At 42.7% G+C, this 27,717-nt stretch overlaps 2 protein-coding genes across 4 annotated transcripts in view; one reads left to right on the plus strand and one right to left on the minus strand.

The window, feature by feature from the left end:
• Positions 1-1,522: 1,522 nt before the first annotated feature.
• On the minus strand, positions 1,523-14,875 carry Acp1 (acid phosphatase 1). 2 transcript variants are annotated; one of them, XM_038319867.2, is made up of 6 exons: positions 14,730-14,875; positions 9,622-9,695; positions 9,267-9,380; positions 3,897-3,958; positions 2,593-2,698; positions 1,523-2,458 (listed from the first exon to the last, which is right to left on the minus strand). In XM_038319867.2, exons 1-6 carry the CDS (start codon positions 14,770-14,772, stop codon positions 2,381-2,383), a joined length of 477 nt encoding a protein of 158 aa, XP_038175795.1. In that variant the 5' UTR covers positions 14,773-14,875; the 3' UTR covers positions 1,523-2,380. The 2 variants fall into 2 exon arrangements, with proteins under 2 accessions (XP_038175795.1, XP_038175794.1); XM_038319866.2 differs by lacking the exon at positions 9,267-9,380 and adding an exon at positions 9,419-9,532.
• Positions 14,876-15,038: 163 nt separating this feature from the next.
• Positions 15,039-27,717, plus strand: part of Sh3yl1 (SH3 and SYLF domain containing 1) — a 34,904-nt gene continuing 22,225 nt past the window's right edge. Inside the window, exons 1-3 of one of the 2 annotated variants that reach the window (XM_038319751.2) lie at positions 15,039-15,144; positions 24,961-25,071; positions 26,148-26,261. In XM_038319751.2, the coding sequence (XP_038175679.1) occupies positions 15,087-15,144; positions 24,961-25,071; positions 26,148-26,261 (283 nt within the window). In that variant the 5' untranslated portion in view covers positions 15,039-15,086. The other variant, XM_038319752.2, reaches the window with a different exon arrangement.

Raw genomic sequence — 27,717 nt, forward strand, 5'->3', positions numbered from 1 at the left:
ATGTTGCTGACAGTTTACAAATATGCATTCAGCAGATCAGTGTATCTGTCAGCGAGATTTGCCACTCTCAGACTGTAAGGACAGAGAACACTCCACATTTGATGTTTCATGCTATAAAAGGAGGTATTTCCACTTAAAAGATTAGGTGGAACCTCAAGTATTTCTTTAGAAACATAGGCAGAACATTAAACTGTATTTTCATAGAGTATACAGTAGGATTTGACATTTTGTATTACTTCTACAATTAAACTTCCAAGCTATAGTTTGGAACTGCATGAAAAATTTTAATGAAAACCAAAAAAACCTCACTTGTTCTGAAGAGTGGCATATCAGTCTGTGGATATGCCAGGCCAGTCCCATTGTCCTCTGTAAAAGTACATTCCAGGTATTGTACAATATGTAAATACTGTGAATAAGTACAAGGAAATAAATCCAGTGTTTGGTATAATAAACAGTCTTCAGAGTGACTCTTCTGTAACAATGTTATTGTTCAGTATGTATACACACATACATATGTATGTTTGCAGAGGTGCCACTAAGTACTAAATGACAGATTCCTGAGTACTTGATCTCATTTAGTCATCAATAAATACGCCAAGTACATTCATATTCATGACCTCCTACATGATTGTAAGAGAATCTCAAACTAAGAACCCTAAGAACAGTTCAAAATTTTAAATGGCTATATTTTAAATAAAATTAATTTGACTGAATTTAGAAAGGTAAGTTTCTCTGTTCATGAGCTCTTAAAAACACACGGTACTGTGTGGGACCAAGTAGCCACAAGAATACCACATTCCAAGGATCTGCATCTGAGACAGACATGTAAAATTTCAAGAAAACGATAGGATTTTATAACAAAAAAGAGAAATGTAAGATCTTGAAACAACTACCAAACTAGGATGGACGGATTTTGACCTCATCTGTTTCCTTACTGTGGCCGACTACTTGCTGTTTGCCTTCCTAGTTTTTAACTTCATGAAAACTATGACCGAAACTCCACAGGAGCCAGAAAAAGCCAACTGGCAAAGTGTCTGTCTCTGCGAGGACATCACAGTCTCTGTGTGAGACAAGGATGTTGGGATAGTTGCTGTCCTCTTAGAGGGTCAACTGTTTCATCTTCCTCCTTTGAGAGGGTAGGGTGTGGCCCAGCAGATAACCCAGCAGATATCCAGGTCTCTGTGCCCTTTCAAATATTGGGACACCTTTTCTAACTAGAAATTCTCCAGGATTGGAGGTGACCAGAGGTAAACCAGCTACATCAGGCTACAACAGACAGTTATCACCTACGCAGTTAGAATGCCAGAAGGCCCACAGGTAAAGATAGTTCTTGGAATCTCGTAATTGAGCATACAACACCAAGTGTCACAGCAATGTGCTTATATTTTCCATTACTTTACTTTCTAATATTGAGAATAAGTACCTAAACTTAACATCAGACCAAATAAAAAGGCACATGGAGGCAACGTTTTAAATATACTTTTTTTCATTTGTCAATAAAAAAAAGCAGGCAGACACCAGATCTCTATTTCAGGTGTATTTGTTAATTTCCCAGTTTAACTCACATTCTTTTCTGATATACAGCCATGAATCTGAGGTCACTGTCCTGCAATGCACTAGAATGACTTATGCTTGCCAGTAACTCTACAACGCTGATGAAGGGCACTACAGACAGACCACTATTTAAGCACACACCCCCTTTGCATTAAGAGACAAAGTGACTCAAACAGGAACAACAAAACACGGGACAAAAACCAAGTAAGAGTAACACTGCTAATTTTCTACAGCTGTTGCTCCCAGTGCCACTGTATAACCCAGGATGGCCTGCTGGGAGTGCAGGCCTGTATCATCACATCCAGTTTCTCTTCTCTCTCAAATATTAAACGCCTTCAGTGTGTCTGAGTTTAAGTCTTCCAGTGTTAAGTGGAAGGCTAATATGGATGGAATTATTGTCACAAGAGTCTAGGATAGAGAGGTATAAGGCAAGCGAATGGCACCACTGGGTGCTGGCCATGCACACACTTCAGTAAGACCAGACTACCCAGGCTGGCTGGGCTCAGAGGCTGACCCGGACCTTGTAGGTCATTCTTACTCTATTGGGTTCTAGTTTGTTCCGTATTTCCTTGTTCCACTATTTTCTAATTAGGACAAGGTGAGAGGAAAGGTTCAATTAGTCTAAGACTACTTAGCCATACCTCACACTGTCTTACTCAAATATTTTTACCCTTCTGAACATACACCTAATTTTGACCTACAGATGTTTTAAAGATAAACAGTAAAGTCAGCTGAAGAGACAGGTGGGGCACGGGGCTAAGGACTGGCACCACCCTTGGGCACAGCTCTGGTGAGTGAGCTGCTCAATGGTGGAGGGCAGGACCACCTAGTGAGTCTTCTCCAGGAAAGCCTTGCAGCACCTGAGGCATTGCTGGTACACCACTTCGAAGTCAGAGTCATGGCCCTGCAAGGACAGAAAAAGAATAACCAACAATGGTTTATGATAACACTGTCCTCAGGAGACCCAAACCTGTCATTTAATACTACAGAATACATCCTGCCCATCTGAACAGTGGCCCCAGCCTGAAATGTACTTACATAATAGGGATCTTCAATGATGAGCTGCTTCTGTGGATCATAGCTCCCGAGTAGCTCAATTTTAGCTTTGCAGTTTTTAACTTGATTACTTTTTCTATTCAAATCTCTGTAAAATCGAAACATGAACTTAGATTTCTGATCTATGGTTTTAAGTTAAACAGGGACATCTGCTCGGGTTTATGAAATGTCCTATCAAGATACATCAGTGCAACCTGATGAGAAATGAAACCGAGCACTCTGCAGGCTTGTGGGCTCCTGCGGCTGACGCCAGGGCACTGACTCGGTCCCAAACGGACATCTTTAAGTCACATAATTATTAGCTTTTCTTTTGATTTTAAAATATATTTTGACACAATAAAAATGGTACCATTTCAGACACATAAAATGCCAGGAAAGAACTCAAAAAACAAAACAAACAAAACCATGTATACCGCATTCCAAGACAAAGGGACAGCATGCAGTATAAACCATGTTCAGGTCAAATGAAGACAGGAGCAAGTAGGGCTGAGTGTGAGGCAGGTGAGTGAGCCAGGTGCAGCTGTGGCTGGAACAAACAGTTCAGTGGAAGGCATGGCGGCCTGGGGCGGCAGCTATAGTTTTGGCGGCCACGGGGCAGCAGCTATGGTTGTAAGCCCTTCTACACCCACCCACCTGTCTCGTGAATGTAGGGGAGTACCCTAAGCCCTGCGTTCCTCAACTTCTTCTGGGTAACAAAGAAAATTTACTAACGAGGGGTCTGGCCCTGCAGGCCACATCAGTATTACAGAGCAGCCATTGCTACTTAAAACCTTAGCCCATCAGTGTTAATTAACCAAAATTACAAACCCAGTGAAGTCTGTCTTCTCATATTTACTCTAGAGCGCTGCACTCACAGGAAATAAGATAGAAGATACTCTGCATCTGTTACAGCTGCTAAGAGAATCAGCGCAGATCAATGCAGCACCTCTACCTCTAGCCCTGAACCAGGGTCTCCATGCTGGTTCACGGCAGATCTCTGAGACAAACACACCCCACCCTCTGATATTCTTGGCTTTCTGGAAAATTCTGTAAATTACAATCAACCCTGTACATTAAAAACTGTAAGACAACAGAAAGTTGTTTTGTACGACTTGCTGGGCCTACAACACGAAGGGAAGGAAGACAGAAACACTGTTTAACATACAATTGCCTTTTAAGACAGGCAGGCGTGGTGGTGCTCACCTTTAATCCCAGGCTGCAGGAGACAGAGGTGGCTGTGAGTTCCAAAACAGTCAGGGCTACACAGAGAAACCCTGTCTCAAAAAACCAAATATATGTAAGATTACCTCAGATTGCTTTCATCCATACAGAGTATATAATCGAATGTGGCAAAGTCTTCTCTTGTAATCTACAATTAAGAAGCCAAAACACAGTGATTACATACATACAAAACAGTAATTGGGGAAAAAACATGTAATTACATGTTAACTCATGAACTAAATTACATGTTTAGTCATCAACTAAAAATTTAACAAAATAAGCAATTTAGGATTTTTTAAGCTAAAATATAATCATTGCCATTCCAAATCTATATTGAAAAATAATTTTGTAGAAGGTTCTTTGAAATAATTAGAAAATATGAAGTGTGAACATAAAGTTGACTGGTCCCTCAGTAAAGATATGTAATTCTGTGGACACACGGAAGCGACTTTCCGCAATTGCCTCCACTGCTGTCTGTCACTCCTCTGACTGCCTCGGGCCTCGGAAACACGTTCCAGGCTCTGGTGGGGCATCCATCCATGAAGGACAATAAAGAGTCTCCTGAACACCAAGCCAGGAAGAGGAGATACAGGCCTCAGAAGAGGGAGAGGAACTGGTTTTCAGAGGGTAGCAGCTCCACCAGGGACAAGAATCCATGACTTAACATGGAAGGGATTCCTCTAGGACTTCATCAGATATACTTTTTTTCTGACATCATAACGTTTAAGACATTTAAGTCCTTTTAAATGTAGTTGAAGAAATTTATCTTGTAGATTTTGACTATCTGGAAAGCACTTGGGCAAACAATAATATAATATAGCCAAACAATAATAAAATGGTCACCTGCTTGTTACTCTATTAAAAATGAAAATTTTAGCTTTTAGTATACACTTCTATTAACTTTTAGCATAGCATTTAAATAATTACAAAGGGCTGTATTATTTTAATATCCCCAAGACTACAACTAATTTCAAAGATATTAAGCAAATACTATTATATAAAATGTTATTTTTTCAAGTTATGAGAAATCTTAGCATTAATTTTGAACTTACTGCAATTAATTTGTCCTTTAAAAAATGGTTAACGCTTAATGATGTAGGGTGTGAAGCCACACTAGATGTTTGGATTTAGTTGAAAATAGCAGAGGAAGAGGAGCAGCTAGAACTCCATCTCATGAAGAGTGCACAGTAACGCATTTCCACATGCACTCACTACAGCAGCGTGGCGGGAACACAGCCACAGATGACATATCACCTCCAGGTGAGTTCCCATGCATGGACCTTACCTGCTGGTCCCAGAAAGTGCTGAATGGACCCTACCCAGAGCTCTCCCAAGGGCTTTTTAACTCTCAAGGCATTCAAGCCCATATCCAAACACCCCTTTTACAGGGGTTTTATCATTGTTAAGAGTAAAACAAAATTATTTTTGCAAACAACCCATTTATAGGGGTTTTATTATTGTTAAAAGTAAAACAAAATTTTTTTTTCTTAGTTAAAAAATACAAATCCGGGACTAGAGAAATAGCTCGGTGGTGAAAAGCACTTGTTGCTATTGCAGGGGCCCAGGCCCAGTTCCCAACAACCACATGGTGTTTCACCACTGTGTCCTTCAAGTTTCAGTGCCTCTGACACCCTCCTCCAGCGTCTGCAAGCACTACACAAATGGGGCACACAAACTTTCAGTGCCTCTGACAGCCTCCTCCAGCGTCTGCAAGCACTACACAAATGGGGCACACAAACTTTCAGGCAAAACACTCAGAAAACACATAAAACAAAAAATAAGTATTTTTTAAAACATTAAAAAGCCAGAACTATGGGCTTTTTTCTTAAGATTTGCTTTCAATTTGTCTGTTTATTTGTGTGTATGTGTGTGTGTGTCTGTCTGTCTATGTGAAGGTATCTGTGTGTGTGTCTGTCTGTCTGTCTATGTGAAGGTATCTGTGTGTGTGTGTCTGTCTGTCTGTCTATGTGAAGGTAAGCACCTGTGTGCAGGTGCTAATAAAAACAAGAAGGCATCTGCTCCCCAGAGCTATAATCTGCCTAGCATGGGTGCTGAGGAAGACATCGCTCTAGCCCACAGGCACCTTAGTTTTCAGTCCAGGGACTGCGCTGTCAGGCAGACTCTCTCATCAACTTCTGCACTGGGTTCTATTCGGTTACGCCATCCAAGGTAAAGTTATGTGCAGTTGAGGAGTGTTTCCAAAGGACCTGTGAACCACGGTGAATACTGCTGTTTGATACGAAAGCACAACTAAGGAAGCAACCAGGGCGGCGATGTCAGTGCCGTCAATGCCCAGAAGACGCTGTGAGAGTGGAGACTCGGGCAGAGGCCACGGTGGAAAAGCAGGGCCCCAACTGCCTAGTTGTCAGTCTGGGAAAATGGAGAAGAAACTGGGGACAGGCTCGGAAGAGCAGGGCCAGAAAATGAGAGCTAGCAGAGGCTGCCCCTTGTGGCCTGAGCAAGTCCTTCACTACCAGGGCAGAAAGCTCAGCAGGCCAATGAGAAGTTGTATGGACTCAGTAAAGAAAAGACCAACATTCAATGCTCCAAGCTGCCCCACCCCAGAGGGGTGCTGTCCACACCACACCTCAGGCCTAGCAGAAGGAGCAGGGTACCAGTTACCAGAAGCTTCCAATCCGACTGAGAGGCTTATCTCCCTGCATCCTGACAACACAGTGTTAAAAAAGTCACCAGTCAAAGGCATTAGGATTGTTTACGCACCACCTGCAAGGGTCCCACAGCAGAGAGCAGAAAACAGACCTGCCAGGCCCAGTACAGGCCTGTGATTTCAGCTGCTTGAGACTGGGGAAGCAGGAAGATCATGATCAAGGGCAGCCCTGGCTACACAGTGAGACCATCAAACTAAAAACTCAACAATGCTGGGGATGCATCTCAGTGGCAGACCATTTGCATACAGGCATGTCCTAGGCCGTGCGTACCTAAGGTACTCAATTCTCAATACTCCAAAAACGGTAAAAAGAGAGCAGGCTCAGGAACTGACAGTATGTTCACAACATTGTGAGTTCACGGCAGCTTTCGCTACTGCACAGCACAGAGCCCATCAAGGCCCTGGCAAGGATTGGGGAGGAGCACATGAGGCCAGACCCCTAGCTGAGGAGGTCATTTTTCTTAAGTGGTGCAGTCAATGGTAAGTTACCCACTATCTAGTAAATAACTCCATACCACAGGCAGGAAGACAACACTAATTAAACTCAGTGGGATGAACACACACACACACACACACACACACACACACACACACACGCACACACACACACACACGCAGGAGGGAGGAATGTTGGGAAGGAAGAATTCAAAGACGTGAGAAGGAGATAACAGGAAAATAGAAAAGTGAACAGGGGCAAATACATTATGCGCAGATGAAATTATCAAAGAATAAATTATAAAATAATAGTAACAGGATGATGTCCAAAAACTGTAAGAGGCTAAGTTTCACCAGAAAAGGTCAAGTAAAACTTAAAACAGCCACTAATAAAATGACAGACACCAATAACTCCATAAATACTTCTATGGCTTTGGAAATAGCAAAATGCTTAAAGCAGAAAACTGGTTTGCAGGGAATCTAATAACCCAAACAAAGTAACAGGTTAGAAACCAGAGAAAAGAACATAAAGATTTTATGTTTAATGTACATAAAAGTTGTCTCTTAGAAAAAAGGAAAATAGGGTAAAACAACAGACTGCCATTTCCCAAAATTTAAAAAAATCAAGTCATAATTCAAAAAAGCATACTTTGGTCTCCTCCACAGCAAAGCTGCTTAACTGTAGACCAGAAGAAAAACAAGCAGCCAGAAAGAAGATGGGTAATTTCCAACCAAAGGAACAGCAAAAACAATTGATCAGATCAATTTTTCTAGAGATACTGTCAATTTTTTATAAACTTGTAAAGATAAGAAAGTGTTCCCAGTGCACTGATGAGGTAACAGGACAGAAATTAGGTACAAACCCACCAGACCCCTGCACGCAGGTTCTGCTGCCCATCGCAGTCCCACAAAGAAGCTCCACAGGCCCAGCAGAGGGAGGACAGGCAGAACAAGAAAGCGCCTAATACTGACCAGGATACACTGCTGTTACACTCAGCAGCAGCACGGAGAAGATACTGTAAACGCATGGACTCCACCTCTGTGCCAGGGATATGGTGCAATCCCTGCACTGGGGAAGCTAAATCAGGACTCCCTGAAGTGAGGCTAGTCTGGGTACAGAGTAACACCCCGAGGCGACAAAAGAAAATGCAAATGTACCACTTCCTATACGGTTAAAAAGCAGAAAGAAACTTTGGGGTGACCTTTGTATGAGAGGGAAGAAGCAGGCACGTAACCTCAATGTCATGTTCAGTCTGTGGACATGCTAAGCTAAGGAAAGCAGTGTTTGAACAAGGGCAGTTCTCCACAGCTTACCACGCAATTCAAGACTGTACTACTGAGCTAAAAAGAACTAGCATCCTAACAAGATACCATCTAGTAAATTGAGGTTGACAGTTTAGAGAACTAAAACTTTAAGAATTGTACTAGAATAGTCATTTATTTACAAAAAGCGCAGCAATTAGTAAAGAACCTATAAGCATAAGCAAAAAATATGATATTCACCTACAAAATAGTCTTTACTAACGTTTTGAAACGAAAAATCAAAAACAATGGTTGAGAACTTTCTCTTAAAAATGAAGTGAAAAGAAAAACACAAAAAGATTCTATGGAAATCCTATTTATAGCTAATTATTAAAAATGCCCTCAAGGGAGCATCTGCCTTGCCTTTAATTTTAATTTATGAATTTAAACTATTCCATTTGCTTTTGTGACCTACTGAGTGTGTGAAGAGGCAGCACGTCCTATGGTTCTGACCAGCCACATTCCCTAGACGGGGCAGACTGGCCAAGTATGCAAGAGCCTGGAGTGCTTCAAGTGAACAAATGACAGGAAATCTTTCCCTCTCTGCCTGATGAGAACTGCACTAAGAAGGGCCAATGCACTACCTGATTTAAATGAAGAACTCACAGAAATACAGCCGTCAGCTCTTCATCTGTAACTGAAGAACCTGATATTTCCATAGTCTTCAAGACAACTATTGTTCACAACAACACCAGAGTTCTCCTATATTTTTAAGGTACTTCAAAGCAGAAAAGATGTGTGTGTGTGTACATACAGTGTAACTGCTGTACTAATAAACTGGTAACATAAGCAGAAAGGATCTCTAGGGAAGTCTGCACAAGGTAACAGAATGAAGACCTCAACTCAGGTCTGGCTCAGGGTCAAGGTTACCTCACTGTACTTTCTGCCACTTATTTGTACTTTAGCAAGTTACCCAAGGTCACTGACCTTTCAGAACTACACACGCAGCAAGTTAGTTCAGCCCAACCAAATATACCCAGTAACACATAGGGTGGTCAGTCTCTCAAGTTACGGATTCTACTTAGTAGAAATTAAACAAGATCTTTTCTACCTGTCTTGCCTTATGGGCTGTGCTAATGCCATGATTTCTTAGGCAGCTGACAGCTCTTGGGTCTGGGGGCCGGCCCACGTTCCAGTCGGAAACAGCGCTGCTGTCAATGGCCCACTGTAACACAAAACATACGTCAAGTTTCAGTACGGTACCTGCCGTGCAGTGTGATTCATGGGGATGCCATGTTTTCTCATGCAGTTCTGCCCACGATAGTCAGGGGGGTTCCCCACTTCATAGGTGGATGTAGCCGCACTGTCTATCCTCCACTGCAGGAGAGAAAAAGGATGTTCTGGCACCTGGCCGCCCAGAAGGGTCCAGCCTGGCTGCCGTACGTAGGCTCCTGGATAGTACTCACATTAGCTGACACATTTTCATCAGTTACCAGTTTCCTGAAAACTGCTTCTGCAATGGGTGACCGGCAAATGTTACCTTAAAAAAGAGGGAGAAGACATACAGAAGTTGTTAGTTGTGGCAGAAAGGTAGATATCAATACCGGGCATACAGAATGGGAGAACGACTCCCAACGTGGATGCCCAGCAGCTGCATTTAAGGTTGGGAAAGAGTACAGCATTCCCTGGCAGAACAGTTGATCAAGCTATATAATACTAAGTAGCACTGTGGTAGGCCCGCAGATAGAGAGCTGTTAAAGATACAATTTCTTCCCGCAAGGTGGGAAGTTCAGAAGAGCTCGGGATGGAAGCAGAGACACTCAGTGAGATTCCATGAAAACGCTAAAGGGAAATAGTCTAAGGCAAGTCTGTTTCCTACATTCCCTCACCCTCCCTTTCATCAGCCCAGACCATTCTAGTAAGGCTGGCTTATAAGGGGAAAACATGCAGACTTAATTAATTTTATTTGACATGGAAACCTTCTGAAGGGCCAGAGTCCGAAAGAATTGACCCGCTTCCCATCTGTTAAAGTTAGTGTGTATAACTGTATGACGAAGTCTGAGAAGGACGGATAGTTGTGACTGGCCAGAGCCCCTCTTCCTGATGAGACACACGCAGGGGGACCCACAAGAGCCCAGTGAGGTTTGTCTGTATCTCACTCTTTCTCCATAGTCCTGTTTGGGAAGACTTTCCTTTCTATATTCTAATTGTTTCATTTTTTTTCTGTATATGTTCGGGTGCTCGGGCAAGTGTGCAGGTGCATACAGATGATGGGGGTGCCAGGTGTTCCCCAGAAGTTGTCCACTTCGTTTTCTGAGACACAGTTTATTTCTTTTATTTATTTAATTAACTTTTTTTTCCTCATTTATTTTAGTTGCTCCTCCCTCCTCTCCTTCCACTCCCCCACCTCCCTTCCCATCCACTCCTCCTTCCTGAGACAGGGTTTCTTACCAGTTTAGAGCAACCTTAGTATGAGAGGCTTGCTGGCCAAGAGGCTCAGAGACCCAACAGGCTCTGCCTATCCAGTATGGGGTTATGACAGTACATATAAAAGTACCATGTACAGTTTTTTGCTTTGTTTTTCTTTTATTTAAACACAGGTTTTTGGAATGAAACCCAGGTCCCTCCAGCTAAGATCTCCCTAGCCCTGATTTTTCTCATAAAGATCTCCCTCAGTACTGTTTCCGCACCAAAAGGTTTTATGCACATCACCACATATCCAGGTGTGACACAATTCATACAAACCCAGAGACAGATGCTGAAGACCAGAAAAGCAAGGCAGCCAGTCACTGCCTCTTACCTCTACCTCAGTCCAAAAATGGCAATCCTGCCCCTAGGAATCCTCAGAACCCCTCTTCTATTCCTCTCTAGTGCTGGAATTAAAGGCGAGTACCACAACCACCCAGCTACTATGGAAACTAGCGTGACTACTGGGATTAAAGGTGTGTGTTACCACTGCCTGGTCTGTATGGCTGATCAATGTGGCTATTTTACTCTCTGTTCTTCAGGCAAACTTTATTTATTAAAATACAAATGAAATATACTTTTTATAGCTAACAGTGATGGACAACTGTCATTATTTTGAAACTTTAGAACTGATGTGCAATATCTCAGCATGTAAAGATAAAATGAAAGATGTCTCTACCTCTGTATAAAAAATGTCATTAACTGCGAAGTAACAGTTTTGTTTTTCTACAATGCAAAAATCTGAGCCATTTCATCATTTTAGTATATTCACTCATTTCCACCCCGATGCTATTACTTAAAATAAGATATGTAAGTATAGATGAAAAGTATGTATCCTCCTTCTAAGGGGCTACAAATCATACACCCTACAAGATCAATAAACACAACTCCCAATGCTAATAACTTGCCTGTAGCTTCCCAATTTGTGTTATTAAAATTAATGCTATTAAAAGATACACAGTTGAGATGTTGCCTAGCACATACAAGATTCCATCAAAAATGAATAAACAAAAATATACATATATACACTAAAAGCCAGTACGCTGGGTATAAGAAAAACACAAAGTCTCAGAGTTTACCTTTTATAAGTTCTGGAACTTAAGCATTTCCTTAGGTCTCTTCCAACCACAGTGGCTGAAGCTGAGCCCTGTGTTTTTGTCCAGTTTTGACCAGCTTAAGAGAGCAAGAGCTCCTAGCATAATCTTGATAAAACAAGCTCTTCCTAACCAGTAGCCCCAGCCCTGACAAACTCCTGAAGCTTCTGTACATGGCCACCTTGTCTTCAAGGAGCCCAAAGAAAGGTTCTGAAGGAATGAAACGTTTGCATCTCAAACACAGCAGTTTTTGCTGCGCTAGTTATGGGCTCTGGGTACAATGCGTTTGGACCAACCTCAAATTTTCCTGGACTAACAACGCCCACCTGACTAGCAGACATCTGACTAAGGGCATCCCTGCTTCACCCAGGATCTCCTGCAGTCTTATCTCCACAATGCAGATGAATAAAGTATGCCCCTCCCCAAGTCTGTTCTGAGCCTCCCATGGCTTATCTCACTCTGCAAAACCTCATAGTCTCCCATAATCTGCACTCCAAATAGGGGCCCAGAAATGACAGTTCATGGCCTACTGTATTCACATATAGTCCACATGGTTAACAAAATTTTTAGCTTTAAATCATTAAAAAAATACAAATGCAGAAAATCTTGTGATTTGTGAAAATTGGATCAAGTCCCAGGGCTAGCATCCATGAACAAGATCTACTGAACATAACCAAGCTTGATTGCTTGGTTAGATATGGGCCATCTACAGCTATACGATGTTCACCACAGAAAGCTTAAGGATCCACTCTGGCTCCTTACAGAGTATGCAGACACCTGACCTAAAGACCTCATTTCTCTCCGTGTATTTAGAAGGATGTAAGTTTGGTCCCCGCGGGCAAAGAGATCTTGGCTGAGAAAGGCCGCCTGGCCTCCAAACCCAGGTACCATGATTCCTCTGGCTGCAGCTCTCACCTGAAAACCACATGATCTGCCTAATGGGCCAGAACAGACAGGCCTCCTGGCCACCTTCAGGTCTCTGCTCACTGGCCACTGTCAGGTGAGTCCTGATGACAAACTACACCCTGTCCCCACTCTGTTTCTGCATTTACTGAACACTTCCCACCAACTGAACAAAGGCCTTGATGATCACAGTTGGCAAAATACAGGCTTCAGAAAGGAGGCTGAGGTTTTACCTGCAGTGTGCACCACTGGATACATCCCCAGTGGCAGAAACAAAACATTGAACTATACTGAAGACAAACATGGGCAAGCATGTACTTCTTTTTAAAACTCATGTGTGTGCAATATGACAAGATGGTCAACTATAATAAACAGAAACAGAACAATGGAACACTAATAGATACTGAAAGAAACCAGCCTTCAATAAAAACTTTAATGCCCAATATTAACAATAGTGCCATACTGTACTTTTTCCTGTTCAAAGAAATTACCTAGTACAGATACCTTGCAAATACCACACACTACACTGTACTAAAAATGGAAGAATAAGCTATTATTCACAAGAAAGATAACTTCTGCTAGGAACTCTACAGGCTGTCAAATAAAAATGAAATATGTAGGATAAAATATCTCTACAGGAGGTAAAAGGAAGTGACTAGTGGTCTAGGGAAGAAAAGACAGTATTTGATTTTGACTTTATAAAACATGAGGCTTTCCAAGCAAAACCACACCACGGAGGCACAGGAACCACCTTCAGATCAGAGCAGGTCAGCAACAGTTTCGTAAAGGTAGTCCCCACTGGTGGGTGACAAAGACAGAGGTAGACAGGAAAAGTCTTGGCCTACTTCTATCTTAAAGACGAGGCATGCTACTCTGTAGGAAAAGCAAAGGGCCAAAGACCTCAACAACTGGACTGTTGACAATGTAGGCCTTTCCCCTCAGGGTGGAGGCCATGAGGTAAGAACTCTGAAAAAAGAATTAATCATATATTATGTAAAGAAAAATCAGCGTGGAAATTCTGAGAATGAAAATTCTGAGTTGGAAGGTATTTGAAAGATTATAAAAAAAAAAAAACCACTTTATTTTTCATGTAGCAGAAGTGATTGCTCCAGGGATTGGGCACCAAAGTTTCTGAGAGACCTAAAGGACAGACCACCGGCTGAGAAGCAAAGCAACTGCGACCCAAAGATGACACCAAGCAAACCTGCTTGGGACACTCCTGTCAGAATCTTCTTCCTGCAGTCTAGGCTCACCTTCAATGAAGGGGAACCAAAAAACTCCGGCCATCAACATAGCAGGGGCCAGCCTAGAGAGTCACACTAGAGATATGAAGGCACCAGGAGCAGGAGGGTTTGGAGAAGTTAGGTGACAAGAGCGTGAGGGAAGGGCAGGGATGACGATTTATCTTTACCGATCTTCACAGATACCTTGACTGAGAAGAGAACACAACTCTCAGTAGGTCATAACCACGGTATGATGGAACTACAGGGGAGCGATGGAAAGTAACGTGGGGCCCAGCAGAAGAAAGTACATCACTGGGTGCATGCTCTCGGGGCTACAGTTCGCCCTCCTTTCCCCCTCCTCGGCCAGCCCACGTGGAGTAGTCTCTAACTCAGGCTCTGCCCACCTGGCGACCACACTGCTTTGCCTCACCGCAAGTTCAAACCGAGGCAAAACAGACCTGGTCTCCCTTAAATTGTCTTTGTTAGATACTTTATCACCGAGATAAGAAAAGTAACGTAGAGAGCAAGGGACCCGGAGACAGACTTCAGGGAGGAGGAGCCAAGTGAGAGGGTTGGAAGAGACAGGATCAGGACCAAGGTTTGTGGAGGAAGGGCATTTGGGAGGGTAACATGGACTTGGAAAGGGCAGGAAGGAGAGCAGGGGCATAATATCGGGCAAAACTGCATCGATCTGAGGTTCAGAGGAGCACTGGAAGGTGGGGGATGGATACGGAAAAAAATCAGGCAAATGAATGTGCTCTTAGGCACGGGCCCAGCCACGGCCTCCGGCCTCTGCTTCCCTCCACCCAGAGTGATCGTTCAGAACTTGACACCAGGCAGCACCTCAGGGTCCCAAAGAAGAAAACTGTCAAGTCGGCGCGCCCTTACCGAGACACACGAACAACACCGACTTGGACCCAACCTCTGCCATCTTCCCGTGCAGACCCTGGCGCCCAGAGACGGCGTAAGGACGTGGCGCATGCGCACCACGAGGCTTCTGCTGGCAAACCTGCGCAGTCCGCGCCCGACGTCTGCGCGCCTCCGGGGGCAGGACTAGGGGGGGTGGGCGTGGCTTTGTGGGCGTGTTCTGTGGGCGGGGTTGATGGGCGGGGCTGGCCCCAGGGTCTTGCGTTGTATCTGGGCTGGGTTGTGGTCCCACGCCTAGGGACAGAGGGCGGAGTGAACGCAGAGAAGGTCAATGGCACGATGTTGTGCAGGGAGGATTAGGACGTGCCAGGGCGACCAATGAGCTCTAGAAGAGTGGCTTGCGGACCCTCCCTGGGCGGCGCTCCTCTGCTCGGAGGTACCGCCCTTCCGGGCAAAAGACCCCCCCCTCCCTCGTTGGACCACCGACCCGAGGCGGCGCCGCTGCACAAAGCAATGGGTTTACCCGATTAAAAAGAGCGGGTGGTTTAGAAGGTGCCAGAGGAATGAGGCAGGTGGACGCGATTGGGCTCCGTTCTGAGCAAGGTTCTAGGACTGGGAACGCATTGGCAGCAGCAGGGCGTACACCTATTCCCTCACCTGGGTCAGGTGCGTGCCCGTTGGGCGGGTCCTGCGGGGAAGGCTGGCCAAGGAGAACCCTTCCTCTTCCTGGGCTGCTGTGAGGAGCTCCGGCGTCGTGCGGAGCGGCGGGCATCAGTGAGTACGGGTCTGAGCGGCTGGGGCAAATCGGTACTGTGGTCACTCTTCCTCTTGCAAAGGGCTTTGTGAAAGGCAATGAAGCAAGCAGACAAGTCCCTGGGTTGTCTGTGCGCACGCACCAAGTTCACACTCCACGGATCCTTTGGCAAATCCTCAGAACTCAAGATTTGTTCCTACACTCTCGGTCGTGTAGGTTTGGGTTGACTGTGAATGAACCGCAGTCGTTGTCAGCCCCTTTACCGAACAACGCCTCCTGCATTTCCAGTTTTGAAGACTGATTTTCATTTTGTTATTTCTCTGGTAGCTGATATTTTACCACCTTCGGGTTTCAAATTGTTTTGAGAAACGGCATCCTGTGTACGTGACACGGATGGGAAGCCCTGCACCTTTGATGCAGAGCCGAGATTTGTGTAGGGCTTTTGTGAAAACGGGGTCTCTGGGAAGGGATATTCCCTTAGGCAAAGGTCTCACACGGGGTTGGGGCTTCCAGAAGAAGAGGTGTCAGGTCTTTCCCACAGGGCCACTGGTTCTGCCATGCCCTGATAAGTGGAGTGGGGTGGAGAGCGCCCCGGGTGCTGCGCCTTTGAGTGTTGTGCCTGTATGTTCCTTTTTAGAGCTCTGAGCAGTTATCTCAACTGTGAAATGTGCCATCTTCACTTCAATAAATGCTACCACTGCCCCGCTAAAGCAGAGCAGGGAAGAAAAACTTGAGAAACCACCCTCATCCGCAGGAATGCCCTGCCCTGCTCTGTGTTTATCAAGAGAACAGGTTCTGTGGCTCAGGTACTTCCAGGAGCTATGAGGAAATGTTTGGATTACTGAGTCAGTAAGGCTGCACACAAAGTTTAGAGACGAAGAGGGCCGGTTTTAAGGGGCTGTTTTAGTCCACTCTGCGGCCTGTTATTGAAATACCATAGTAGCATCTGGTGGTTTGGAAATTGCTATGTTGGAGGTTCAAGTCGAGTAAGTAGTAACTTCCATCATGTCTATGGCATCTTAATTAAGGAGAACTTGTTATTGGGTCAGTTTCTGTAAAATGAGTCAATACTACTCTTCGACTTTTTTGACTTTACAAAAAGTTTAAAATTTTTTCGGTACATTTATTCTTTTTATTTTTATTCTCAGGATATTTATCCCTATTAAAAATAAGTATTTAGTGTTTCAAAATAAAAAGCTGATAGTTAAAGGTAAAATTTGCATACTGTATTAAGAGCCACAGGTTCTGGTCTGCTCACTGATTTGCAAATGGTGGTGTGAAATCACAGGATTCTTTACCGTTTAAAGTCTAAAATTATTTTTTTTCATTTTTTTTACAAATGACAGACAAGCATGTATCTATGATCCTGTCCTAAGTCAACAACTCCCTGAATTTCTCTGAGCAGCAGATAGAAGGCAAAGATTCTCTGTCCATTGCTCCCAGCTCTATCCCCATTCACAGCCAGGTGCGAGAGAGGGAAAAGCAGAGGAGCTCACATGGATAATTTGATTGTAAAATTTACTGAAGGAGGATCATGGTCTGACCAGGAACATAGGTTCTGAGTTACTGATTTGACAAACTTGGTGTCCTTAAGACAAAATAGGCAGTTAAAACTCAAGCCTCACGTTGATCTAGAAACAAAGGTGGAAGGTGTCGACATCAGCGTTTTAAAGCTGTGCTCCGCAAGAAAGGCAGCCCTTCAGAGTCTCTTGAGATATTTGACTTGTTTTTACAACGGTTTTATCAACTCTTCTAAATACTATATGAACCTAGTTGTGCTCTTATTCCTTTGATTTCTTATCTGATTTTTTTATCAACTTAGCAAATTAACCTTGCAAATTAAAATTTTAAGACATGGATTAATACAGAATGAAAATTTAGAAAGCCACTCTAGATATCCTTTTCCTATATGGACTGTTTTTATATTCTGTTGATGTTTGTTATTATTTGTTTGAAAGCGTTGATGTTTTTTGAGAGTTGGTTGTTGGTGCTATTATTTTATGATCTCATACTCTAATAGGAAAAGAAGGAGTGGGCCTTTGATCTCCGGGTTTTTGGTTTTGATCCTGGTTCTAGTTTAGAAGTAGTGATCAGCTTTGTTACTCCAGTGGAAATTTATTCAGAGTAAGATGTGAATGACATTTTTTTGGCCCCTAGCCTGAGTTATTAATAAATTGTCAGTATGTAAAATGATTTCCAGATCTCAAGTTCACTGAAGCTATAAGGTTAGCAAAGCAAAATTTTCTTCCCAACTTTTAAAAACTCTCCTTAATATATCAATAGTTTGACATTTGAAAATTTAGAAATATTCAAATATTTTAGTTGCTTCTGAAATAAATTTACTTTCTTGGCTTAAAATTCTGTATTCACTTTTCTCTTCTCTCTTCAGAAACGAAAACCTTATAGTTTGCTTGGCTTTGGAATTGAGCGGCTTTTCTGGGTATTCAGATCCCGATTGCGATGTGAAATTGAGGAGATATTGCGGTCACTCAGCAGAACCATTGATAGGATGTCCATATCCATGTTCTGTTGCCATTACAGCAAAACGGAAACGTGAGAGGCTCAAGATTTAAAGCTGAGTACAGGAACTAGGATCTCCATCCAAACTTTCAGTTCACACGTGTTCTTTCGGACAGGAATTTACTGCCTGTAACTGATCAGGCAATATGCTCACAGAATCCCTGGTACTTTTGTAATTCAGCTGACTTGCTGAAGCCCTCCCCTGGAGCCAGATATATCCTAAAGCAACCCACTCTGATGGAAGAGAGGGGAGAAAAGGTCTCTTTTCAGTTCATAATTCCATGTTGCAATCTGTTGTAGCAGAGAAGTCACAGTGGTTGAAGCAGTTGGCCACATCGTATCTGTAGTCAAGAGCAGAGCAAAACAAATGCATGGAATCTTTCTGACTTATTTTCCCATCGCTTTCTCCTCTCTTACTGTTCAGGAACCCCCGCCTGGGGAATAGTGCCACCCATAATAGCTTAGTTAAGACAGTTCCCCTCAGACATGCCCTGATCTAGATAATTCCTCTTTAACTCTGTCTTCCTAAGTGATTCCAGGTTGTGTCGTGTTGAAAGTTAAAACTAACTAGCGTGTTAACCAATGTATTTGAAGAGCAGCTAGAGATATGCAAAGCTTAGCAGGTTCAAGGCTGAGGCCAGTCCAAGGCTTGTCTCCAAGCTGCAGTTCTGTTTAAGTTGGGGACTGACGGCAAGGAGGCTTGATTGGAACTCCCATAGAAGTGAATGTGCTAAGCTGGATCTCTGGGAACAGGAGATTTTCACCCGTCTTTCCTGTGTGTGTTCATCAAATGGTCAGATGATAAGCAGATGGATTCTGCTATATCGTGGGTTGTTGTGGGAATTCATTCAACAATAGCCTTTGGGGGTACCCAACTTAGGGGAGTGGTCTTGTCTTCAGCCCACTGAGACTGCAGACCCCTGTGGCCACCAAAGACTAAATTCATTCTCAAGGTATCTCTGAGTTTCAGCGACTCGGCGTGAACTCACCTGCACCCACACCCACACCCAGACAGACAGGACAATGGGCATTACTGGTATTAGATGCCTCAGCTTTTATGTTATCCAGATGAGGGTGTTGACTCCTTTATTGGTCTGATGCATTCTTAAAGTCAGGAAGCTGCTTTCTCTGAGCTGCTTTATCTGTTTCATCCGCGTGTTCCCAATCTACGCCAGTCAGCTCATAGACGGTACTTTTTACTTTGCATGGATAGTTTATCAGTCTGCCTTGTTGTTGGTTCTGGGGAGTTAGTGGTATCTACATGCTCAGATGTGTTACTGAAGTGTTGTCCTGGCTCATGCATTCAAAATGGAATCAAACACTGTTTCAGAAGGAAGTCAGCCAGGACATGGCAGAGCCTGAAGCTACCGAGCCACCCAACACGGAGGGACTTAGAGCACAACATAAACTTCCGTTCATAAATTGCTACTGTCGAGGTGTCTAGCACTCATCAAACTACTAGAAGTGACCGAACAGGAAGATGTGACCTGGAACCTGGAGAAGCAGTCAGGGTGGACTAGAGATGACTGAGACCGACGAAATGACAGTGATAATGTAGGGACAGACAGGGACGTCAAATGTGCTCAAGGACTCAAAAGATGGCATGAGTGTCACCAGGAAAGACATGGAGAGGAGAGAAGCAAGCAGAATAGTTGAAGCTGGAGGCATAGCATTTTGAGGAAAGACTTCACTGTTGCTTAAAGGGCATATCCGAAAGAAAAATAACACTGTGAACTTGAAGGAATATCAGCCAAAATGCAGGAAGAGACGAGGGATGGTACGGGCTGAGAGAAAAGGACCAAACCCTCGGTGACACATTTGGGGGAAAAAAAATCAGATAAACAAATAGATCTGGAATTGGAGACACAAAAATAGAGGAGGAAATTTTGAGTTATTATAGGAAATGATGCCCCGTGGTTTAAGAGGATGCCACTGAGAAAATGGTCAGATGAATCATTTTCATAAATATTCGAGGTATGTATGTGTTTATATACACAAATACATATTTATATTTGGGTGTTATTCACTATATGTAAGGATAATTTACAAAAACAAGACAATGCCCATTTTTAAATGGGCAATATGCTTTTTTAACAGAACCATAACAAATAGAAATAAGCACTCTGACCAGGGTACCAGGTAGGCTAACTGCGAATCTTCTCCTTTCCCTCTGCTCCTCCAAATACAATCTCTCAGTCTTGTCCTCAACTCTGTAGCAAAATCCCTGCTGCAGCCTCCCTTCCCCACTGTCCCCATCTCCAGTGGCTCACACAGATCTTCCCCTGCAACCTCCCCTTGTCCCAGCCCCCAACCTCAAAAGTCCTTCTCTGGGAACCTGCAAGCCACTATGACCAGGGAAGCAAGTCGGCTAACAACAGATCTTCACCGCTCCCTTTAAAGCCAATCCCCAGTCTCATCCTCAGCCCTGTACCAGACCTTCTGCTATCGCTTCTCCTCACTCTGCCCCCATTCCCAGATGACTAAACAGATCCTGGTGGAACACCCTGCTTTCTGCCTTCCTGTTGACCCCCTCAGCTACTCACCCAGTCCATCCCCATTCCTAAGTGTCAGCTCCCAATACTCTGTAGATGGAGCAGCAGGGCTGCATCCCGCCACCCGGCTAGCTTTACACCTGAAATAATTACACAGAAACTGTATTCATTTAAACACTGCCTGGCCCATTAGTTTCAGCCTCTTATTGGCAAATTCTCACATCTTGCTTTAACCAATATTTAGTAATCTGTGTAGCACCACGAGGTGGTCGCTTACCAGGAGAGATCTTAACCTGCGTCTATCTGGGAGAGGAGAGGCATGGTGACTGACTATGGTGACTGCCTGAAGTGTCTGCCTTCTTTCTCCCACAATTCTGTTCTGTCTACTCCACCTACCTAATTTTCTGTCCTATTAAAGGACCAAGGCAGTTTCTTTATTAACCAATGAAAGTAACACATAACACTCCTCCATCAATACTCAGAAACACAGTTTATCTAGAATTCCAGTGGCCACACCTATTAGTACCCTAGAAAATTTCATAGCAGGCAACACTGCCAGTATACTCTCTGCTAAGAAACAGAGAGGAAACAAAAACCAAGGAGCAAAGCCCCCACCCAACAAAGAAGAGGACAGATATCAGCACCTTGAATTATAGTCTTCCCAATCCCAGATGCTTTATTTGCCCCTGTAAAAACACAATAATGGCCAAAGAATATGCCTCCACTAGAGATTAGCAACCCTGCCACAGCAGGCCCTGAATATTCCAACATAGCTGAGGCGCAACCTTTATGAATATGATAGAGAGCCTTAAAGATGAAATGAATAAATCCCTTAACAAAATTTATGAAAACAAACAGTAGAAGGAGATGAATAAAACTGTTCAAGGCCTGGATGATGTGGGATGCCCCTCTGTATGTTATGAATATGTTTTGTCACCACTGGTTAATATAGAAGCTGATTTGACCAATAGCCAGGCAGAATAGAGCCAGGCAGGAAATCCAAGCAGAGATAGAAGGAGGAACAAGGTGGAATGGGAAAATACCAGCAGCACTCTGGAGCAGCCCCCTGGAGAAGCCACAAGCCTTGTGGAAAAATATGAAATAATAGAAATGGGTTAATTTAAGTTGTAAGAGCTACTTAATAATAAGTCTGAGCTAATAGGCCAAACAAATTGTAATTAAGCCTCAGAGTGGCTCTTCAGGAATTTGCAGGCAGGAGAGAAACTTCCAGAACCTCCAGTTACATCTGAAAGTGAAACTAGAATCAATAAAGAAAACCTAAAACTGAGGGGAATCTGAAAATGAAAAATTTAGAAACGCAAGCAGGAACCACAGAAGCAGATTTCACCAACATAATCCAAGAGATGGAAGAGAGAATCTCAGGCACTGAAGACACGATAGAAAAAAATGGATACGTTGGAAATGTTAAATCTAAAAAATTCTGGAAACAAAACATTCAGAAAATCTGGGACATTATGAAAGAATTAACAGGAATACAAGAAGGAGAAGAGACCCAGCTCAAAAACTCAGAAAATATTCTCAACAAAATCATAGAAGAAAATATTCCTAACCTAAAGAAGGAGATGCCTGTAAAGATACAAGAAGCATACAGAGCACCATATAGCCTGGACCAGAAAAGAAAGCCCCCTCAGCACATAAAAATCAAAACACTAAATGTACAGAATGAAGAAAGAATATTAAAAGCTGAAAAAAAAGACTAAGTAATATAAAGGCAGATCTATTAGAATTACACTTGACTTCTCAATGGAAACTCTTAAAAGCCAGAAGGGCCTGGACAGGTGTCCTGCAGACTCTAAGAGACCATAGATGTCAGCCCAGACTACTATAACCAGAAAACTTTGGAGAAAATATATTCCATGATGAAGCCAAACTTAAGCAATATTTATCTACAAATCTAGCCCTATATAAAATGCTAGAAGGAAAACTCAAACCTAAATAGGTTAACTATACCCAAGAAAACACAGGAAATAAAAAATCTCAGAGCAGTAAAATCAAAAAATGGAAGTATGCACACACACAAATAAATAAGTAAATAAACAGGAATCAATAATCTGATCTTTGAAATCTCTCAACATCATCGCTCTTAATTCCCTATAAGAAGACTCAGACTAACAAAATGGGCAGTAAATCAGGATCCATTTTTCTTCTGCATCCAAGAAGCACATCTTAACAAGGATAGACATCACCTCAGGGTAAAAGGAGGGAAAAGTTATTCCAAGCAAATGAACCTGGGAAGCGAGCTAATAAAGGCATTTTAGTATCTGATAAAATGGACTTCAAACCTAATCAAAAGAGATGGGAAAGGACACTACATACTCATCAAAGGGGAAATCCACCAAGATACCATTTCAATTCTTAACTTCGATGTCCAAACACACTTTGTAAAAGAAGCACTGGTTCAGCTTTAATCCCACATTGGCCCTCACACACTGATCGTGGTTTGGTAATTTGAATGTAATTGGCCCCCAAAAGCAATAAAACATTTCTGCACAACAGACCATCATGGGAATATATATATATATATATATATATATATATATATATATATATATATATATATAATCAGTTTAGTTTGGATTAGCCCCAAGCTGGAAACAACATAACTGTTTCAGAAAATATGGAGGACTAAATTATGTTTTCACATGTAAGAATACAGCCTGGCAGGAGACAAAAAGATGAATCTCTGATCTCTGCCCAACATATATGATTCCCACTTATTTTATGGTGTATCAAATAAGGTAGTTAAGAAAGGTTGAACGCTTCTGACTTTCACTTATGTGAAATTCAAATACAGACAAAACTGATAGAGAGAAATCAGTTTGGTGCTGCAGATGGGCAAACTAGAAGTGTTTAAAGGAGATAGGACTATTGTACGAACTTCATCAACAAGACAGGGAAATTTGAGAAGCAATACTTAAATACTCTGAAATAAAACTAGGTAAAAAAAAATGCAGAGTGCCACACATACTGTTGAGATGGAAAAAGTACAACACACAGGATATTTCATTTTGCTTTCGTAAACTGAGGATGTACCTCTCTCCCCAGAAGTACCATTGACGGTTTGGGGGATGGAGTTTCCCATAACTTTATTCTTACTGATGCTCCTGTGTTGGACCACAAAGAACCAAACTGTTAGCTTCCAAGGAAAACAATCAAGACTCTGCCATGGCTCTAGTTCAGTTCCCACTTTTAAAATAAATTACATATTTCAAACACACCAGCTGCCAAAAGTGCGTCCATGCTGTTTAATTAGACAGCTCTATACTTTGCTAAATGAGAGTCTTTCCCCTGTATTGCTTGGCCATTCCTTCTGTTTTTAGTGTGCTTCCATCACCAAGTGAAATGGTGGTATGGATGTCCTCAACGTTTCCCACCTGAAATACGTGATGACCACAGACAATCAGATGAGGACCACAGCTGGTGAGCTCACCTGGACTTTGTCGTTTGCTCATCCAGAGACAAGAGAATAGTCCACTCCAGCACCAATTCTAATTAGTATTGATAATAAAAACCCAGAGTCAGATATGGGGGTTAATGCTAAAAATCAGAGGGGCAGAGCATCCGTCACTAGAGCGTTTTTTACCTCTGTTGCCCAGACCAAGGGGCGATCCTGTCCTCAGACCACATCTCCAGACTCCCTCTGTCTCCACGAAACCTCAGACTGCCCTGAACGCTTGCCTTTTCCCTTGTGATATTCCTCTCTCTGCCAAGCCACATTCCTTCCTGTCTCCACCTCCCTACCTTCCTAGTGCTGGGATTAAAAGCGTGGGACTCCCAAGTACTACGATTAAAGGTGTGTGCCACCACCACCTAGCCTCTAGTGGCACACCTCTGCACTCTGATGTCCAGGCTAGCTTTATTTGTTAAAACACAAACAATATCACTATAGTCTACCTTCTTCAACATGCTGTGGAGTTCAAGAGTTGCATGCATCCTATTATGACAAAAACACATTTACACTGGGAATATAAAATGCTGTAGAAGAGCGGGCATCTATTGCTGAACATACTGGTTCAATTTCTGTGTTTTACTTGTGACGGCCAACCATCTCCAAAATTTCTGACATGAAAGGCCAAACTATATCAAGCTTTATATCTATTAAAGACAATTGTGAAGTATATCTTTTGTTCATCCTCAAATTCAATTTTTATTAACACTAAGGTGATGTAATTATGAGGAGAAGATACTTAGTGAGGGGAGAAGGCTAGTCAGCGTTCATCTAGGATCCCAGGATCCTACATTCCCATAACTGGTGAGAGTTTGAGAGTTTAGTGTTAGCATCTGCAAGGTTTCACAACTTAAAGAAACAGAGATGAGCTAATCAAATAATGAGGCCTAGAAGTCTTTCTCTTTGGTAACTTTTGACTTTAAATACTTCATCGTATGAGAGAAGAAAGAAGCTGAAATACATTCAGAAACTTAGATTTTTTTCCCCTACTACAGTATTATTTTTTTTATCTTTCAGTGAATAATCCTATACCTTCTAATCTGAAATCAGAAGCAAAGAAGGCTGCCAAGATATTAAGAGAATTCACAGAAATAACTTCCAGAAATGGACCTGATAAGATTATTCCTGGTAGGTAAATTTCTAAATGTGCTTGTCTTCCACATTGCTTAGCATCTCTCCACAGCTGTCCTATGGAAACAAGCATTTAGACCACCCTCGACTTAGCCCTCAGAGGGACAGCACTGTGCAGGCACTCTTCCGGTAGGCAGACAAATTGCCAGTCAACAGAAAAATCCTCCCTTGCTTTGCTTCGAGGTGCCAGCCTAAACCCTGGAGTCTCTGCTCCATTCAGCTTTTTAAAATTCAATTTGGGGGGAATTTGCAAACAGACTTTCAAAACTACTAGCTAACCTCTCAGGTAAATTTCTATGATTTAAGCTTTTTAAAGCACTTCACAATTTTTTTTTTCGCAAATAGGGAAATTGTATTTACAAGTAACAATATCTTTCATGCGTGTAAGCAAAAGGCACCAAAGAGAATTTGGTCTGTACTTCTGATGAATTCTATAAGTGGCTTCCTGTTCTCCTAAATGATGCTGTTGCTTTGTCCAAAGCCGTCATCAACAATAGCGTTCACTCTGAAATGACAGGTAGCAGGTGCAGAGGGTGCGGCTTTAACTCCTGTGTGCACACATATGCTAATGTCACTCACCAAACTCAGATCTCCCCTTGCAACTAAGCAGAGTGATAACGGTGATGCTGTGCCTTTAGTGGGTACATGCAGTTACAGCTCTCATTTTAAGTGAACTCTGAAATGGGAATAAACTAGTGTTGTAAAGAGAATTAGAGTTTCAGTATAAAGTAGTAGTTCAAACAGATCATGAGTTTAAAAGGAAAATCTTTCAAAACGACGAACCACTTAACTTTGTTGTCAAATTCAAAATTTCTTATTAATAATGAATTCAACCGGGCAGTGGTGGCGCACGCCTTTAATCCCCAGCACTCAGGGGGCAGAGACAGGCGGATCTCTGTGAGTTTGAGGCCAGCCTGGTCTACAAGAGCTAGTTCCAGGACAGGCTCCAAAGCCACAGAGAAACCCTGTCTCGAAAAACCAAAGGAAAAAAGAATGAATTCAGCTATATAGCTCTATTATCAAAGCTCATCGCAAGCGGCCCCCTCAGTCATTGTTATTTTGTCTGTTTGCAGCCCACGTGATTGCAAAAGCAAAAGGACTTGCAGTGTTGTCTGTGATTAAAGCTGGATTCCTGGTGACAGCCAGGGGAGGCAGTGGGATTGTCCTGGCGCGTCTTCCAGATGGAAGTAAGTTGGTGCTTGTGGAGACTTTAAATCTTCTGTGTTCTGCATCTGTTGTGGATGCTTTCACAGGGAGCATGGCCTGCGAATCTGCCATATGCTTCTTCTCGAAATGTGTAGTGCGTGTCAGGAAGCAAGCGGGAAAGCTAGCCTATGATTATTACTAGGTGGTACTCAACGTGTAGCTGACTATGTTACATCACATTTTGTGGGCTTTCCATGGAACACTACCTTGAACATACTACGCACATTTCTCTTGTTAAATGTGAGTTCTTGCTCCTCAATTTTGTGGGAAAGCCAGTTTCTTCTGTTTATGAAAATAATCTGTAAACTTCTTTGCTTCTCTGAAAGATAGTGACATTTGAAGACCTACCCCCCTCCCCCCTTCTCCTAGCAGAATCATGTTATAACATTTCTTTCTAGGCTAAAAGCTGTTGTTTGATTTGTCAGAGACAAATCTGAAATGCATTCACTAAGAATCCTAAGAACCAATGCTTGTAGTAGTATATATATACTCAGTCACATATCAAAACCAACCAAGGTACCTTTTCAGCTTGACCTGTGCTGCTTCTCATGTAAGGGAACAGATTGTTCTTCAGTAACTGTTTTAACAGCGATCACCTATACTTTCAGGTAGTAAGCCCAGGTATTGGTAAACATGTCCCTGGGTTGGAGGCATTGCTTCTGCAGAGACAATGGGGTTGTCTTCCAGCAGCTGTAGCTATTTTCTTGGCCTTTGGTATTAGGGTTCATTGTCACTCCAGTACTGTGGCCACCAGCCATTTTTCTTTTGCTGGCTCTTTAATAAAAGGCCTTAACCACTTCAGTTAGTTTGTTTTTTTTAATTGTCACATTTTAAAATAGTAAAATCTTAAATATTTAAAAATTGGAAAATATGAAGCTCTTTTTTTTTTTTGATATATTGCCCAAATGCTCAAGGGTAGATGTCTCTGCAGTGACACCAAACACAGATTTGGCACCTTCCGAGAAAATCCCTGTTAGAGGAGGACTAGTCTCTACAGGACGGCTCTGCAGTTTTGTCTGCTATCCTCTGACAAGACAGCTTTGTCGCTAAAAAGTGAGGGTCTGCCTCTACCAAACTCGCCACCCCTACTCCCAACCACACTCCGTTTTTCTATTATTTTCAGAAGCGAAGTTTCTTTGCCCCATCTTCCAGAACATTCCACATCTGCTGAAACTAGCTGAAAGGCTGCCCAAATAAGGCAGGCAAGTTCCTGATCCCAGAGAACAGGTCTGGAAGGTAGGCATATTTTAGCATAGGAGTGAAAAGCAGCTTTGGGAGTTTCAGGCACTGGATCCTATAATCAAAACTCTTCGAACACTGGCAGGTTAATTCTACATGCATCTATGATTAATGCTTGCCTAGGATGTGCTCCCTAGCAAAGGAAGGTCAGCACAGAAGAAGTGTCATTTATAAACACTCTCAATACCAAACTAAAAA

The sequence above is a fragment of the Arvicola amphibius genome, chromosome 2 (genome assembly GCF_903992535.2).
Source record: "Arvicola amphibius chromosome 2, mArvAmp1.2, whole genome shotgun sequence".
In the NCBI taxonomy this organism is placed as follows: domain Eukaryota; kingdom Metazoa; phylum Chordata; class Mammalia; order Rodentia; family Cricetidae; genus Arvicola; species Arvicola amphibius.

Excerpts from the sequence above, each read along its gene's own strand:
- Acp1 (XM_038319867.2), bottom strand. The coding sequence starts at position 14,772 with ATGGCAGAGGTTGGGTCCAAGTCGGTGTTGTTCGTGTGTCTCG. Across the intron at positions 9,696-14,729 it reads GGTGTTGTTCGTGTGTCTCG|GTAACATTTGCCGGTCACCC; the intron begins GTAAGGGCGCGC and ends CTCTTTTTTAAG. Across the intron at positions 2,699-3,896 it reads ATGGATGAAAGCAATCTGAG|AGATTTGAATAGAAAAAGTA; the intron begins GTAATCTTACAT and ends TCGATTTTACAG.